The 16,238-nt window shown below is 44.8% G+C and overlaps 1 protein-coding gene across 1 annotated transcript in view; it reads left to right on the top strand.

Annotated features, from left to right (window-relative positions):
- Positions 1-15,173: 15,173 nt before the first annotated feature.
- Positions 15,174-16,238, top strand: part of LOC148365060 (transmembrane protein 132D) — a 79,941-nt gene continuing 78,876 nt past the window's right edge. Inside the window, exon 1 of the mRNA XM_088335431.1 lies at positions 15,174-15,875. Within this exon, the coding sequence (XP_088191557.1) occupies positions 15,719-15,875 (157 nt within the window). The 5' untranslated portion in view covers positions 15,174-15,718. The remainder of the gene's footprint in view (positions 15,876-16,238) is intronic.

Here is a 16,238-nt window from a genome sequence, read left to right as displayed (position 1 = left end):
TCTGACGTTGATGCCACGTCATGTGGCTATGGAAGCCGATTTTGGGGCCGCACATTCTCCCACAGATGGAGCAGGCATGTCTTGATGTTTGAGGGAAGTGTAGTGCCACCCTCCTTCAAATGAAATTAGTGTTTATTACTTCAGTTGCTTTCCTGCAAATGTCTCTCCAGGCTGGTTCTCGAGCAGGCCAGGTCTGATGTTACAGCTCTAATGGAGTTCGTTTTTGAAGACATCTAATATGATACATTTAAGCATTCAAGCATTTGTTTAACAAATCAAAGTATAGTACTTTATAAACAGGTTATATCTTCTGCACTGTCAAATTATCATTTTAAAGATAAACTTGCTGCTATGTTGGACTATTTATTCCAAACAGGCTAGAAAATGATTTTATGGACATTATCTACTTTTTTACTTCAGGTGCAGTTTTGTCACCATCATGTGATAATTATTGGAAAACAACAACTTGGTGTGAACTTTGTCAGTGTTGGGGGCGGCTGGTCATTGGAATTGTGTACGCTGGTACTGCTAGGAATTTGTTTTTTTGGGGGCACGGGATGGGGTGTTTCCCCGTCAGAGCCTGGGCAAGCTATTTCTTGCATTCTTACACCACACGAGCACCTACCAGGGGATGGTGTAATAATAGTCTGTGGTCTGCAATAATCCCTGGTCTGTGCAGCCCTTTATGTTAAAGGGCTATACAAATAAACATGACTTTACCTGACTTGATCATAAAAAACATATTTCCCTTAAATGAGTATAAAAAAAGTGAATCTGCTGTCTTTAATTTTAGTTTATTTTCTTTTTAAAGCAACATCTTATTTTAACTGGCCAAGACTTTTTTTCTCTGTGGAACTGTTGAAAATAAGTCATGACCTTCAGATTGATTAAGTTGGCACGGCTCCCAGATACCTTAACTGCCAGGGTCTTAGGGGCACCACTCCCTGTAGAGTTTCTTGGGCAAGTACAGTCCGTTTTTTTTAGGTAGGGGTTAACTCCCATACAAGAAACACATTGCACTGGTTTTCAAGATTATCAGTAGGGAGAGATGCCTCCTGATCTGACTCAGATACAGAACCTTCATCATCTGTTCGTCATTTTCTTTTTGGTGTAGAGCATCATCACGCTCACCGGAGATTAGCTAGACCTCGACCATGGCAGGCAGCAGAATTTGTGTGACAATACTGATACCAAGTATTGTAATGATATTGCAATTAGAAGTGAAAATAAATATGTTTTTGTAATTTTTGGATTGCAAAAAAACATTCATTCTTGTCATTTTTATCAATGTTTTTTTTCATATTTTACTGGAATCTTAACATATACATCATATATAGTATTTTGATCTGGTTTTCCAGTAAAATAAAAATAATTGTAATAGGATGTGTTATTTAAGCTTTAATTCCTTTCTCCGGATGATGAAAACTTCAGAAATACAATACAGTGCATTGAGAGCATTGTCATGATTGCCAAACTCAAGACACCGGGGGCAATCGTTTGGCGCTAAGGAGCGCGCTCTCTGATTGGCTGGCACTCCCCTCTTAAGCAGTCAGCACCCAGGGGGGAGTGTCAGACCGTACTTGTGTCTCTCTGTGTGTTTCGCCAGATTACCAGTACCAAAGACTTATCCTACTTGATTCCTGCCTGCCTCCTGTTTCGAACTGTTTCTGTCCCATGTTTATGATCTACTCTCCTGCCCTGGCCATTGACCTGCCCGCTAAGCTGTATCGATTCTGCCTACCTGTCACGGAACTGCCATTCCGTCCAACGCTGCTAGCGACCGACAACCATCGGCTTCCAAAGCAAGCTCTGTCAGCTCAATCCAATAAAGAGTCCTTTAAAACGAACGCAATTGGGTCCAAGATTTCATTCTGGTTCGTGACAAGCATGTACATATTTATAAATGTATGTACAAATTGTATTATTTCTGTACTTATTTTACTATATTTTAATTTTGAATAAGATAACTGATATTAAATAATAGATCATTTTGCTAATTTTATTCAGTAAGTGATCTTCTATCAGCTGGTTTGATGTCATATACAACTGAATAACCAACTTTTGTTATCCAGACAACAGCACAAAAGCCGGATAGAAAATATATGGTGTGTAATCCTACTTTTTGCGTCTGGATTCATCCTTCATTCATAAACATGCATCTTAAATTGATGACTGATTTTCCCTGAGTGTATATGTAAATGAATTAGTTTTGTCTGCGTGTGCCCTGCATTAGGTTGGTATCCTGTCAAAAGTGTACTCAACGTGAACTACGTTGGCCTCCAGTTCACTCCAACTGGGATAAGCACTATGAGAAATGGATTAATAGACGCGTGCGTACAAACGACAGAGAAGAGGTGAGAGGTAAACACAGCACAAGGGTAGGTAAAAAGTGGCACACGGCAGTTTTGCAGCACACTGGTCTAACATGAGCACACAAACGCTGCTGCTGATTATCAAAGTGCTGCAGTGGGAGGGACAAGCTCGAAGAGGTACACCGCAACAGCTTGTGGCAGTTGTGGTGACTCTCATTACTGTCCGTTCATTTATTTTTTATGCTGCTGTTCTGGTTTTGCGGAAGATACACCTTGGATTGGTCGCCGTTTAACGCTTTATTGCTCCAATTAACCAAGCATGCATATATTATACAAACACCAATAAGTATTTTGTGGGGGAACAAACCCCACCCAAAAAGGCTCTACTTGCCCAAGACAGTCCACAGGAAGTGGTGCCCCAATGACTGCATATAATATATTAATTCCTATGAAAATGCATTGTTTTTGAAAAAGAAAATCCCCAAAGTGTGAAGTTGAATGGGAAATAAATGTAACACAAATTAAAGGTAACCATTTAATATATTTGTAAATTTATATTTGGATGATGACAAGTGAGGCAGTTCATCTGCTGACTGCACGTCACTCATTCAAACCCAGAACAGCAGAACTGGAAAGCAGAAGCTCTTATCACTATAACACCAAACTTCTGTAACAATATTGTATGGAGAGTAACTAATCAGTGTCACTTGGCAAAGAAGTGACACTTGACATTTGTTTGACTCAAATGCATCCAATAATACACAGCTTGACTTTGGAATTCTTTCATTTTTTAATTCATAAATGCCTTACGCAACATGCATTTGATTTCACAGATGTATTTATTCGATGGCGCCTTTTGACAGTGAGAAAACAAAGATGGTTGACGTAGCCAATAAAAATGTCATATTCATGACTGTGGGAATAATAGGCCACCTTTGTTTTAATTGATTTATGAGCTCCTAGTAGCTATCAGAGGGCAATAAAACCCAGCTGATGGTTATGATCAGAGTCCAGTGAACTCTAAAAACAATGTATTCATTAAACCTGCTTGATGCAAGGTTCCCATGCGACAGGAGAAGTAAGTCAGGCTTTAAAAAATCTTTTTGTTAAACAAAAGTACATTGTAATAAATAGTTTACAGAAAAAGAATAATGAAGCTTTTAACTAAGACAAGAAAGTTTGATCACATTACCCCGATTTTAGCTAACCTACATTGGCTCCCTGTTAGATTAAGATGTGATTTTAAGGTTCTGTTGGTATGATACAAAATTATGCATGGACTTGCGCCCTCATATCTTTCAGATTTAATTTCCCCCTATCTTCTGGTCCGGAGCCTTCTCTCTGAAAACGCTGGTCTACTAGTGATCCCAAGAGCCAAGAAGAGATCCACAGGTTCAAGAGCGTTCTCCACTCGGGCCCCGGTGCTGTGGAATGCTCTTCCCCCTAAGATTCGATCTGCAACCTCAGTGGAAAGGTTTAAATCTAAGCTAAACACACTTCTATTCTATAGCATATGAATAAACTATATTTTATTTTGTCAATATGTGTATTATTTGCCCACATGTAGGTTTTCGATGAGGGGATGGTGTCAATATAGTGTGTAGTTCGCAATAGTCTTTGATCTGTGCAGTCCTTTGAGACTCTTTGTGATGAAGGGCTATACAAATAAACATGACTTGACTTGACCGACCAAGATTCTTCATAATTCTCTGCTAAATAATGTTCGAACATTCAAGTAGAAGTTACTGAACAAAACATGAAAGGAACACATATACTGTAAGACTATGTTTGTGACACACATCATGACATCGAATCTCAAAGACATCAGAGAGCACACTCCCAATCAAAGCACCACAACAAAGAACATAACGGTAGTCTGTCCAGGACATGACAATAACTCCCTGAACACCAACTACTTATACAAAACTCAATTCCAATGAAGTTGGGAAAGTGTGTTAATTGCAAATAAAAATTGATCCAAGTAAATTGCAAATTCTTTTCAACCCATATTTAAATGAATGCACAGCAAAGACAACATATTTATTGTCTTCACTCATAAACTTTATTGTTTTGGGAGAAAATCATCAACTCTGTAATTTGATGACAGCAACACGTGCCAAAATAGTTGGGACAGGTGTCAATAACTACTCAGAAAGTGGATGAATGGAAATCAACCAACTATTTGCAGGTGAACAGATGAATTAGCAACAGGTGAGAGTTGTTACTGGGTATAAAAAAGGGAGACCCGAACAAGCTAAGTCATTCACATGCAAGGATGGGGCGAGGTTCACCTCTTTGTGAACAACTGCGTGAGCAAATTGTTGAACAGTTTAAAAACAACATTCCTCAAAGTACAATTGCAAGGAATTTAGGGATATCATCATCTACAGTCCATAATATTGTGAAAAGGTTCAGGGAATCTGGAGAAATCACTGTGCGTAAACGGCATGGCCGTAAACCATTATTGAATGCCCGTGACCTCCGAGCCCTCAAGCGGTACTGCATTAAGAACCGACATCAATGTGTAAAGGACATCACCACATGGGCTCAGGAACACTTTGGAAAACCACTGTCAGTCAATACAGTTCGACGCTATATCCGTAAGTGTGGGTTAAAACTTTATGTTGCAAAGCGTAAGCCATTCATCAACAACATCCAGAAACGCCGCAGGGTTCTCTGGGCCCGAGCCCATCTAAAATGGACTGATACAAAGTGGAAAAGTGTTCTGTGGTCTGATGAGTCAGTTTTCCAAATTGTGTTTGGAAATTGTGGACGTCGTGTCCTCCGGTCCAAAGAAGAACAGAACCACCCAGACTGTTATGCACGCAAAGTGCAAAAGCCAGCATCTGTGATGGTATGGGGGTGCATGAGTGGCCAAGGAATGGGTAACCTGCACATCTGTGAAGGCACCATTAATGCAGAAAAGTACATTCAGGTTTTGGAACAAAGTATGTTGCCATCCAAACAGAATCTTTACCATGGGCGCCCTTGCTTCTTCCAGCAGGATAATGCCAAGCCACACACTGCACGTCTCACGACAGCGTGGCTTCGTAGTAAGAGGGTGCGGGTGCTTGACTGGCCTGCCTGCAGTCCTGACCTGTCTCCCATTGAAAATGTGTGGCGCATTATAAAGCGCAGAATAAGACAAAGGAGACCCCGGACTGTTGAACAGCTGAAGCTGTACATAAAGCAAGAATGGGAAAGGATTCCACTATCAACGATTCAACAACTAGTCTCCTCACTTCCTAAACGTTTATTGAGTGTTATTAAAAGGAAAGGTGATGTAACACAATGGTAAAGAAGCCCCTTTCCCAACTACTTTGGCACTTGTTGCAATTATAAAATTCTAAGTTTATCATTATTTGCTTATGGAAATAAAGTTTATGAGTTTGAACATGGATAATCTTGTCTTTGTGGTGTATTCATTTAAATATGGGTTAGAAAAGGTTTGCAAGTCATTCTATTCTAATTTTACTGACATTTTAAACTTTTTCCCAACTTCAATGGAATTGACTTTTGTAGATAGATAGATAGATAGATAGATAGATAGATAGATAGATAGATAGATAGATAGATAGATAGATAGATAGATACTTTATTCATCATTCTTATGGATTTGTAAGAAATATCTATGAAGAGCAACAACAACAATAATAATCATCATCATCATCATCATCATCATCATAACACAGACCACATTAGTAATTTTTGCCATGATTTGGGGAATTAAACAAACCTACTGCAGAAGTCCATGTTTTCAAAACATGGGTTTCTTGATTTTGCAAGAAAAAAAATGCCAATTTAGTATATATTTTCTCAATTTTGGCAAATCCACAACTCCAAAAGTTCAGTCCAAACACGGTGATATGTCATGTTAAATAAGTAAGATAAGATAAATAAAAAAATCAACCTGGCACATAATTGTGTAAAAAAGAATCTAATTTGAAAATAAATAAATAAAACAAAAACTATCATAAGATGAAAGAAATACTATGAAATGAAATGAAATGAAATGAAATGAAATGATCTGCATTTCTATAGCGCTTTTCAAGTCAATGACTTCCCAAAGCGCTTTACAATGTGCTTCACATTTCCCAATAGCGGCCGTGCAGCCATGTAAGACGCTAACCTGCTTATTGGGGGTATTAGGGGTTCAGTGTCTTACCCAAGGATACTTCGACATGTAACATGGACGAGCCGGGATTCGAACTGGGATCCCTTGATCCCAAGACGAGAGCTCTACCTCCTGAGCTACTGTCCTAGAATAAGTAAGCACAGTGCTTGGAGAGTGTTCTGGCATGAAACATCACAATTTGGTATGCAGATAGTCATCAACACAGCCCAAAAAAAAATCAATGGCTGGTCTCTGCCCACTCTGGAAGACATTTCTGGCTCCTGCTACTGCAGTGCCAATAACCTTATTACTAACTCCTCTCACCCTGGCCACCACCTCTTGCTACCTTTTGGCAGATGCTACACAACCCCTAAAACAAGAACTAAGAGGCTCAGAGACAGTTTTTTCCCCTGTTATAAAGCTGTTAAAAAATATGTTTCTTTGCTTCTGTATGGAAAAAATAAGTATACCTATCTCATTTATTGACTTATTTTGGAAATATGTTGCTGCTAAATGTTATAGCACTACTCTTTCATTCCTCTGTTTTTCTGAGGAGCTAAAAACTCTCCAAGCCAGTTAGTTATTGTTTTAAGGGACCTGTAGCGCCTACCAGAGGACAGAAGGTCAAAGAGGTGGTGCCCGAGTGAGAAGAGTCCCTTATAATATTGATCTCTCTGCTGCGGTATTGCAAGCCGTAAATGTCCTGCAGACGGGGCAGAGAGCAGCCAATGGTCTCCTGGGCTGTGTTGATTACTCTTTGTATGTTTTTCCTGTACGCTGCTGTTCTCCCAGCATACCACACCGTGATGGCATATACTGCATTGCCATAAAGCACTCTGCAATGAACCAGTTGTACAAACTAAATCATTAGACAGTTTGTGTTATCCTTCGAATAAATACATGAATAAAATTGGGTTATCTTTACGGCAGCACGGCGGGACGGTGGTTAGCGCATGTGTGGCACAGTTCTGAGGTCATGGGTTCAAATCCAGCTACCAACTTTCCTGTGCGGAGTTTGCAGGTTCTCCTCGTGCTTGCGTGGGTTTCCTCCGGGCACTCCGGTTCCCTCCCACATTAATAAATAATAAAAAAAGAGAAAACACGCATGTCAGGTTAATTGTCCAGGCCAAATTGTCCCTAGGTGTAAATGAGCGGGCGAATTGTCTGTCCCTGTGTGCCCTGCAACTGGCTGGCAACCAGTTCAGGGTGTCCCCTGCCAACTGCCCAGAGATGGCTGGGATGGGCTCCAGCACAACCGCGACCCTACTGAGGATAAGCGGTACAGATAATGGATGGATGGATGGGCTATCTTTACATTTTTATCAACCCCAATATAACTCAGTATGGCTTTGGGGGCTAGATCCAGACTTTCTGTTTTAAGCGGGGCCGGATCAGTAAAAGAATGACACAACTTTTTTTTTTAAACTAAAATAAATAAAAAAAATAAAAATAAAAGCATTTATAATAAAATATTTCACTTGCAAAACAAATAAAATATTTTTTATTCTACTAGGAAAATAAGTTACCAAAAAAGGATATATAATTATGAATTTCATTTGGAAAATAAAAATACAGTAAAACAAGAAGAAATCATTAGTCTAAATAGTGTTTGTTCTTATTTACCCTGCCTGGTGAGAGCTGCTACAGTATAGAACAGGTTGTTGGGTTTTGTTGCCCTCATGTAAGTTTCAGATCAGGGGATGGTTTAATGGTAGTCTGTGCAGCCCTTTGAGACTGTGATAAACGGCTCTACAAATGAACATGACTGGACTTTTCTATTGCTTTAAAAAGTAATAATAAAATAATCTCATCTCATCTCATCTCATTAGCCAAACCGCTTATCTTCAGTAGGGTTGCGGGGGTGCTGGAGCCCATCCCAGCAATCATCGGGCAGTGGGCAGGGGACACCCTGAACTGGTTGCCAGCCAATCGCAGGGCACACGGGGACAGACAACTCCCTCGCTCATTCACACCTAGGGACAATATGGACCGGCCAATTCACCTGAAATGCATGTTTTTGGAATGCGGGAGGAAACCGGAGTGCCCGGAGGAAACCCACGCAAGCACGGGGAGAACATACAAACTCCGCACAGGAAGTCTGGAGCTGGATTTGAACCCACGCAGGAGGTTCCCAAGACATGAACTGTGCTAACCACTGCGCCGCCGTGCTGCCTAATAAAATAATAAATAATTAAAAAAAATTGAAATAGAATTGTGTGTATGGTCATTGATAACAAAAGAGTGAACATTATTTACAACTATATTTGACATGGCACTCTAAAATAAACACATAATAAAGACTTAAAAGCAAGAGTATAAAATGGGCAAAAATATTTACGAGGTAAGAATTTGAGACTGGCCTAAATTGAGCCAAGAGAGTCAAACCAAAATTAAGAGCCATGTAACTCTATTAATCTCTCTCTCTCTCTCTCTGTCATGGAACAGAACAAGGACTCGGATCCAATAGCGTCAGTTAAAGGCTTTATTGTGACAAGATTCGGTGGAGCAGGCTTGGGACGTCGAGCCTTGGCAGTGGAAAGCCTCTTGGGACGATATGGCAACTCCGTGGTGAAAACGCGTGGCGAAACGTAGCAGGTAAGTCGGTGGCCGGGGCGGAAGAGTAGATCGTAAACTTTTAACAGACAAGGGTCAGGCAACGAGAATCAGACTTGGAATATACATGGGCTTGTGGTACCTTGAATGTTGGAGGTTCACTCAGGAAATGAGGAAGACACTCGAACATCCATCTCTGGACGCTGACAGCTTATGTAGTAGACTTCCACCAATCAAGAGATCGCGTTCCAGCACACCAGCTGATTACCTCAGGTGACTCCGGTTAGGTAATCACGACAGAACCCCCCCCTCAAGGGACGGCTCCAGAAGTCCCCCAGGGAAAAATAAAAATAAATCCAAACACGTCACATGGCAACACCGGTAATCCAAGGGAAGAGAAAAAAAAAAAATCACAGGCCAGCTACAAATAATCCCCCAAAACCCAAAATACATCACCAATAATCCAAAATTGGAGGGCCCAGAGGTCGTCCGATGAACCCTCAGAATTCTTCCGAGTGGATAGAGGCCCCTTCGTCCGCATCTGAAGGGGTGGTAGCGGGTGGGTCTGCCGGTGGAAGAGCAGCAGCGTCAGACCTACGACGACGACCACGGCGTGGTGCTGGTTGGTCAGGATGCAGTTGATGGAATTCTGCCACAAGAGATCGGTCCAGGATCTGCCTGCTGGGAATCCATGATCTCTCCTCCGGACCATATCCCTCCCAATCGACCAAGTACTGGAAGCCCCGACCCCTGCGTCGGGAGCGGAGCAGGCGGCGCACTGTATAGATAGGCTCCCCGTCCAAGGAGCGTGGAGCTGGGGGAGGAGGTGGAATGGGTGCCAACGGACTCTGGCTGACGGGCTTGATTCGGGAAACATGAAACGTGGGGTGCACTCTCATAGATCTTGGTAGACGGAGACGGACTGCTGAGGAGTTGATAATTTTTACTATAGGAAATGGGCCAAGATACCGAGGAGCCAGTTTCCTCGACTCAACCTTCAGTGGAAGATCAGCTGATGCTAGCCACACCTTCTGGCCCACCTGGTACTTCGGAGCAGGACTCCTCCGTCGATTAGCTCCAACGGCATGAGTCTTGCTAGCCCGAAGGAGTGTGGCCCGAGCACGAGCCCAAGTTCGCCGACAGCGACGTGCATTCGCCGTAGCTGACGGGCAGTTTACTTCCTCTTCTTGACTAGGGAACATAGGGGGTTGGTACCCATACACACACTGGAAGGGGGACATTCCAGTGGATGAGCTAACCAAGGAATTGTGAGCATATTCCACCCATGCCAACTGCCGAGCCCAGGACAACGGTTCGCTAGAGACCATGCAGCGAAGTGCCGTTTCCAAATCTTGGTTCACTCGTTCAGACTGCCCATTGGATTGAGGGTGGAACCCTGATGAGAGGCTGACAGAGGCACCCAACAGACGACAAAACTCCTTCCAAAACGCGGATGAGAACTGGGGACCACGGTCAGAAACAATGTCCAGAGGGATGCCATGGAGGCGGAACACATGCTGCTGGACTATCATTGCAGTTTCCTTGGCGGAGGGGAGCTTCGGTAGTGCCACGAAATGGACCATCTTACTGAATCGGTCCACGATAGTTAGTACAGTCGTCATCCCCTCGGATACTGGCAACCCCGTCACAAAGTCCAAGGAGATGTGGGACCATGGGCGGCGGGGAACCGGAAGTGGATGTAACAGACCGGCCGGACGTTGGTGGGATGTTTTGTTCTGGGCGCACACTTGACAGGCGGAGACATATTCCCTAACGTCCTTGGCCATGGTAGGCCACCAGAAGCGTCGGGACAAGAAACTGTGAGTCCGAGCCGACCCCGGATGGCAAGAAAAGTGAGAATTGTGCCCCCATTGGAGGACCTCGGACCGTAAGGGTTCGGAGACGAATAGTCGACCCTCGGGACAGGAGCTGGGGCCCGCCTGATCGGGTATCGCCTCTCTGACTCGGGACTCGATATCCCAGGAGACTGCTGCCACCATACAGGAAGCTGGAAGGACCGTTGCGGGACCCTGAGGTGTGTCATTGGAATTCTGGAATTGTCGGGAGAGCGCGTCGGGTTTCACATTTCGAGATCCGGGTCTGTAGGACAGAGTGAAGTTAAAGCGGGTGAAAAACAGGGCCCAACGTGACTGGCGAGGATTGAGCCGCTTGGCCGATCTAATATATTCTAAGTTCTTGTGGTCAGTCCAAACTATGAACGGCACCGTTACCCCCTCCAACCAATGCCGCCATTCCTCCAGGGCTAGCTTGACGGCCAACAACTCACGATCCCCCACGTCGTAGTTGCGTTCGGCCGGGGACAACCGCCGGGAAAAGAAGGCGCACGGGTGCATCTTCTGGTCCTTGTCCGACCGCTGGGACAGGACAGCACCCACTCCCACATCTGAGGCGTCCACCTCCACTACCAGTTGGCGTGCAGGGTCCGGTACCTGGAGTATGGGGGCCGTAGAGAAATGGGTTTTTAGACGGTTGAAAGCTGCATTAGCCTCGGAAGACCACCGAAATGGCTCTCTAGGACTGGTAAGAAGCGTGAGGGGAGCTGCCACCGAACTGTAGTTCCTGATGAACCTCCGGTAGAAATTGGCAAAACCAAGGAATTGTTGGAGCTTTTTCCGAGACTCAGGGACAGGCCAAGAGGTGACTGCTGATACCTTGGCAGGATCCATCTGAAGGGTCCCCTCCGCCACGATGTAGCCCAGGAACGAGACTGTCTTGGCGTGAAACTCGCACTTCTCTGCCTTAACAAATAAAGAGTTCTCTAGGAGACGACGGAGAACCAGCTGGACATGTTTTCGGTGTTCATCGAGGGACTTTGAGAAAATCAAGATATCGTCCAGATACACAAAAACAAAACGATTAAGCACATCTCGTAAAATGTCATTTACCAAAGATTGGAAAACAGCTGGAGCATTGGTTAATCCGAACGGCATTACCAGATACTCGTAGTGACCGTTGGGTGTGTTGAATGCCGTCTTCCACTCATCACCCTCCCGGATTCGGACTAAGTGGTAGGCGTTGCGCAGATCAAGTTTAGTGAAGACCGTGGCCCCCTGTAGAAGCTCAAAAGCAGAGGCAAGCAGCGGCAAGGGATAGCGATTTTTAACCGTGATTTCATTAAGGCCCCGATAATCTATACAGGGCCGGAGTGACCCGTCCTTTTTTCCCACAAAAAAGAACCCCGCCCCAGCAGGAGAAGAGGAGGGTCGAATGATACCAGCCGCCAAGGCATCGGAAATGTATTCCTCCATGGCCTTCCTCTCGGGAACGGACAAGGAGTAGAGGCGGCCCCGAGGAGGAGCAGACCCCGGCAGGAGATCAATTGCGCAGTCATAAGGCCTATGAGGGGGCAAGGAAGAGGCCTTAGCTTTACTGAAGACCTCCTGTAGGTGGTGGTAACAGGCTGGGACCTTGGACAGATTGGGTGGAGCCCTCGTGGAAACAGGATGATTTGGGTAAGGAGCGGCTTGCAGACAGGTTTGGTGACAGTCCATGCCCCATTCAAGTATCGACCCAGTGCGCCAGTCGAAATGGGGGTTGTGTTGCACCAACCAAGGATGACCCAGGACAAGGGGTTGGTTAGGGGAGTGGAGTAAGTGAAATCGGATCTTCTCTCTGTGATTTCCAGACAACTGTAGTTCAATGGGTTCCGTTATTTGAGATACGGTGCCTAATAGGCGGCCATCCAAAGCCCGAGCTGATACCGGGTTAGGAAGGGTTTCAACAGGTATCCCCATCTTGTGTGCGAGTGACAAATCCAGGATATTTGTTTCAGCACCAGAATCGATGAGGGCATGGAAGGGTTGAGATGTACCGGAAATAATGAGATTTGCCCGGAGAACAGGTCTATCAGTCTTGGGGGACGATACTAAAGCTGAGCTCAATCGGATGTCCCCTATATCCGACGAGCATTGGCTTTTAACGGGCAATTGACCACCCTATGTCCCTGGCCGCCGCAGTAATAACATAGCCGTTCAGTACGCCTTCGCTGGCGTTCTTCGACGGAGAGAAAGGTGCGGTCCACCTCCATCATCTCATGAGGTGCGGTAGAATTGGTTGGGGGGTTCGGTATCTTACTAATGTCTTGACTTAGCCGGGTGATGGGTTGGCTGGGATCTTCTCTCTCTCTGCGTCTTGCCTGAACCCTACGGTCGATCCGGGCGGTCAGTTCGATAGCATTGTCAAGAGTTACCGGAGGAGCGTGGGAAACCAATTCGTCTTTGATATAACCGGACAAGCTATGGAGGTAGGCGTCGACCAGCGCCTCTTCGTTCCAGTGACTCTGGGCTGCTAGTGTGCGAAAGTCAATGGCATAGTCGGCAATGGAGCGTCTCCCCTGGCGAATGTTCAAGATTGAACGAGCAGCATCGACTGATGAGGCTCCAGAATCAAAAACTTTAATCATCTCCTGGCTTAGCAAATTAAAAGAGGTGCATGCTGTCGCCCCCCGTTCGTATTCTGCCGTTCCCCAAAGGCGGGCTCTGCCAGTCAGATGATTTATCACAAAAGCCACCTTCGCCTTTTCGTTCACAAAGGCTCGCGGTTGTAGATCAAAAATTAGTCGGCAATTTATAAGAAAGGGGCGGACCTGGGCGGGCTCTCCACTGAATCTCTCTGGCGAACCTACTCGTGGTTCAACACTGCCGACCTGATCAGAAAGGGGCGGAACTGGATCTTGTGCTCGTGTTGCCGGGGGAGCTTCGCACTGTTCAAAAAATTCTTGGTGACGTCGTACTTGCCGGACTAGTGTGGATACGTCGTGGACGATCTGTTGTATTGCGCCTTCGGTGTGTTGTAGGCGCTGTAGCGCGGATTCCTGTTCGGCATTTCCGCATCTCTCAGAGGTGGGACGAACTGTCGCTGGATCCATGCTTTGGTTCGAGTGTTCTGTCATGGAACAGAACAAGGACTCGGATCCAATAGCGTCAGTTAAAGGCTTTATTGTGACAAGATTCGGTGGAGCAGGCTTGGGACGTCGAGCCTTGGCAGTGGAAAGCCTCTTGGGACGATATGGCAACTCCGTGGTGAAAACGCGTGGCGAAACGTAGCAGGTAAGTCGGTGGCCGGGGCGGAAGAGTAGATCGTAAACTTTTAACAGACAAGGGTCAGGCAACGAGAATCAGACTTGGAATATACATGGGCTTGTGGTACCTTGAATGTTGGAGGTTCACTCAGGAAATGAGGAAGACACTCGAACATCCATCTCTGGACGCTGACAGCTTATGTAGTAGACTTCCACCAATCAAGAGATCGCGTTCCAGCACACCAGCTGATTACCTCAGGTGACTCCGGTTAGGTAATCACGACACTCTCTCTCTCTCTCTCTCTCTCTCTCTCTCTCTCTCTCTCTCTCTCTCTCTCTCTCTCTCTCTCTCTCTCTCTCTCTCTCTCTCTCTCTCTCTCTCTCTCCAAATGTAACTAAAATGCAAAAGTCTCAACCGATCTTTTCAACACAAATCAACATTGGTATTTTTGCCAAGTATTCATACCAATTTTTGGTTATTTTTTTACTGAATTTAAGTTATTTTTGTTCCACTAGGAGGAACCAAACATTTCACAGTGTCCCTTTTAAAACAAAAACATATGAAGAAGTGAGCCGATTTGGAAGACCGTCTCCCCAAATTTATTGACACTAATAACAGCAAACAAACAATGTGAGGTTTGAACAACCCTTCTCGACAATCTTAACAGGAATCAAGCATATTCACAATTTCGTTATGTCTGGCAATATGACGTTTTAACATTTTTTTCTGACATTTTTAACATCTTTGTTAGTGTCAATACTGTAGATCTGTCCAGGCCAAAGTCCCGCGATTGTTTTTTGGTCTGAACAAATGCCTAGGTGTGAATGAGCGAGTGAGTTGTCTGTCCCTATGTGCCCTGCGATTGGCTGGCAACCAGTTCAGGGTGTCCCCTGCCCACTGCCCGATGATTGCTGGGATGGGCTCCAGCACCTCCGCGACCCTATTGAGGATAAGCGGTGTAGCTAATGAGATGAGATGAGATGAAATCCATTGTCACCACAGCACTTCAACTAACCTTGAATCGAACTCCTTTGTCTCTGTGATGTATTCTCTCCTTTTTCATAATATGACCGCCCTTCATAAACTCAGGGGCAAAGGATAACCAAAAACAACTTCACGTGATGTGTCAGTGTTAAGTGGGGGAAGCCACACCGAAAGCAGCAGACTAGGGGGAGTCTCCTGAAGGCTTCATCTCCCACGAGAAGATTGGATCCACGCACGTCACGATTGGCTCTTCAGTCAAGCCACGCAGGGTTAATCCTACCAGCTGCGCACTGTGCGCGCTTTTCCCGTGACAGATGACATGAGTTCCCCCGGCTTTGCGATCAAGACACCCGGCGCTGAACTGCTGCCTGCCTTGCACACTCCTGGCCACAACGGCGCACTGGAATAACCATTCTAGGTCACCTTTTGTGAAGGTTTTCTACACCGCACCAGTATTGAAATCCAAGGATTCTATTGTTTTCGTCTTGAAACTCAACAAGCGCCATTTGGTGCAACTTTACGCACGGTTCATCCAAACGGATGAGTGGTTCTTAACGTTCACTTCGCCATTTTCGACTGGAAACCCAACGAGCGCCGTTTGGTGCAACTTTACGCAGGGTGCATCCAGCAAATAGGCGGATCTCAACGTTTCCATCCTCGTCACCTGCACGCTGCAGGATCCCAACAGGTGTAATGGCCACTAAAAGGCATGGATGAAAAACCGAGCTGTACTGGTTTCTGAAGCGAGAGAAAGGATCGAAAGTTCCCGCAAGAAATTACGAGTCGCGCAGGGCTCCAAAATGACACGGAACCGGCACGGCTGGAGTATTTTGCATCTGATAGTTATCAATTTGACCGTTGGCGCACAAGGTAAGATCGATTTGTGCAAACTTTAATCTCATTATAGCATGGTCTGGTAACCCTTTTAACTCAAGCAAACCATGAGAACAAAATATTTTGATTTTTTTTTTTAGATCCATACCATATATAACAAGACACAATTCAACAAAAACACCACGTTTGCTCTCGAGAGAAAAACGAATTCTTCAGCACACTTTATTATATAGTGTGTGATTTGATAAAAATCTATGAAATAATATTATGTCAGAGCTTGTGTTCCATGTCAACAAATATAGCTTACCACTTAAAATGTGTTTCTCTACGGCGGTTACATAAAATTCGGGGGCCTCGTTTGAAGTCTCCTTTATAAAACTTGAAAGTAAAATATTTTCT

The sequence above is a fragment of the Urocampus carinirostris genome, chromosome 5, assembly GCF_059441175.1.
Source record: "Urocampus carinirostris isolate Australia breed hairy pipefish chromosome 5, RoL_Ucar_1.0, whole genome shotgun sequence".
NCBI classification, from domain to species: Eukaryota; Metazoa; Chordata; class Actinopteri; order Syngnathiformes; family Syngnathidae; genus Urocampus; species Urocampus carinirostris.
Note: the sequence above shows the minus strand (reverse complement) of the source record. Positions and strands in the feature narration are given on the sequence as shown.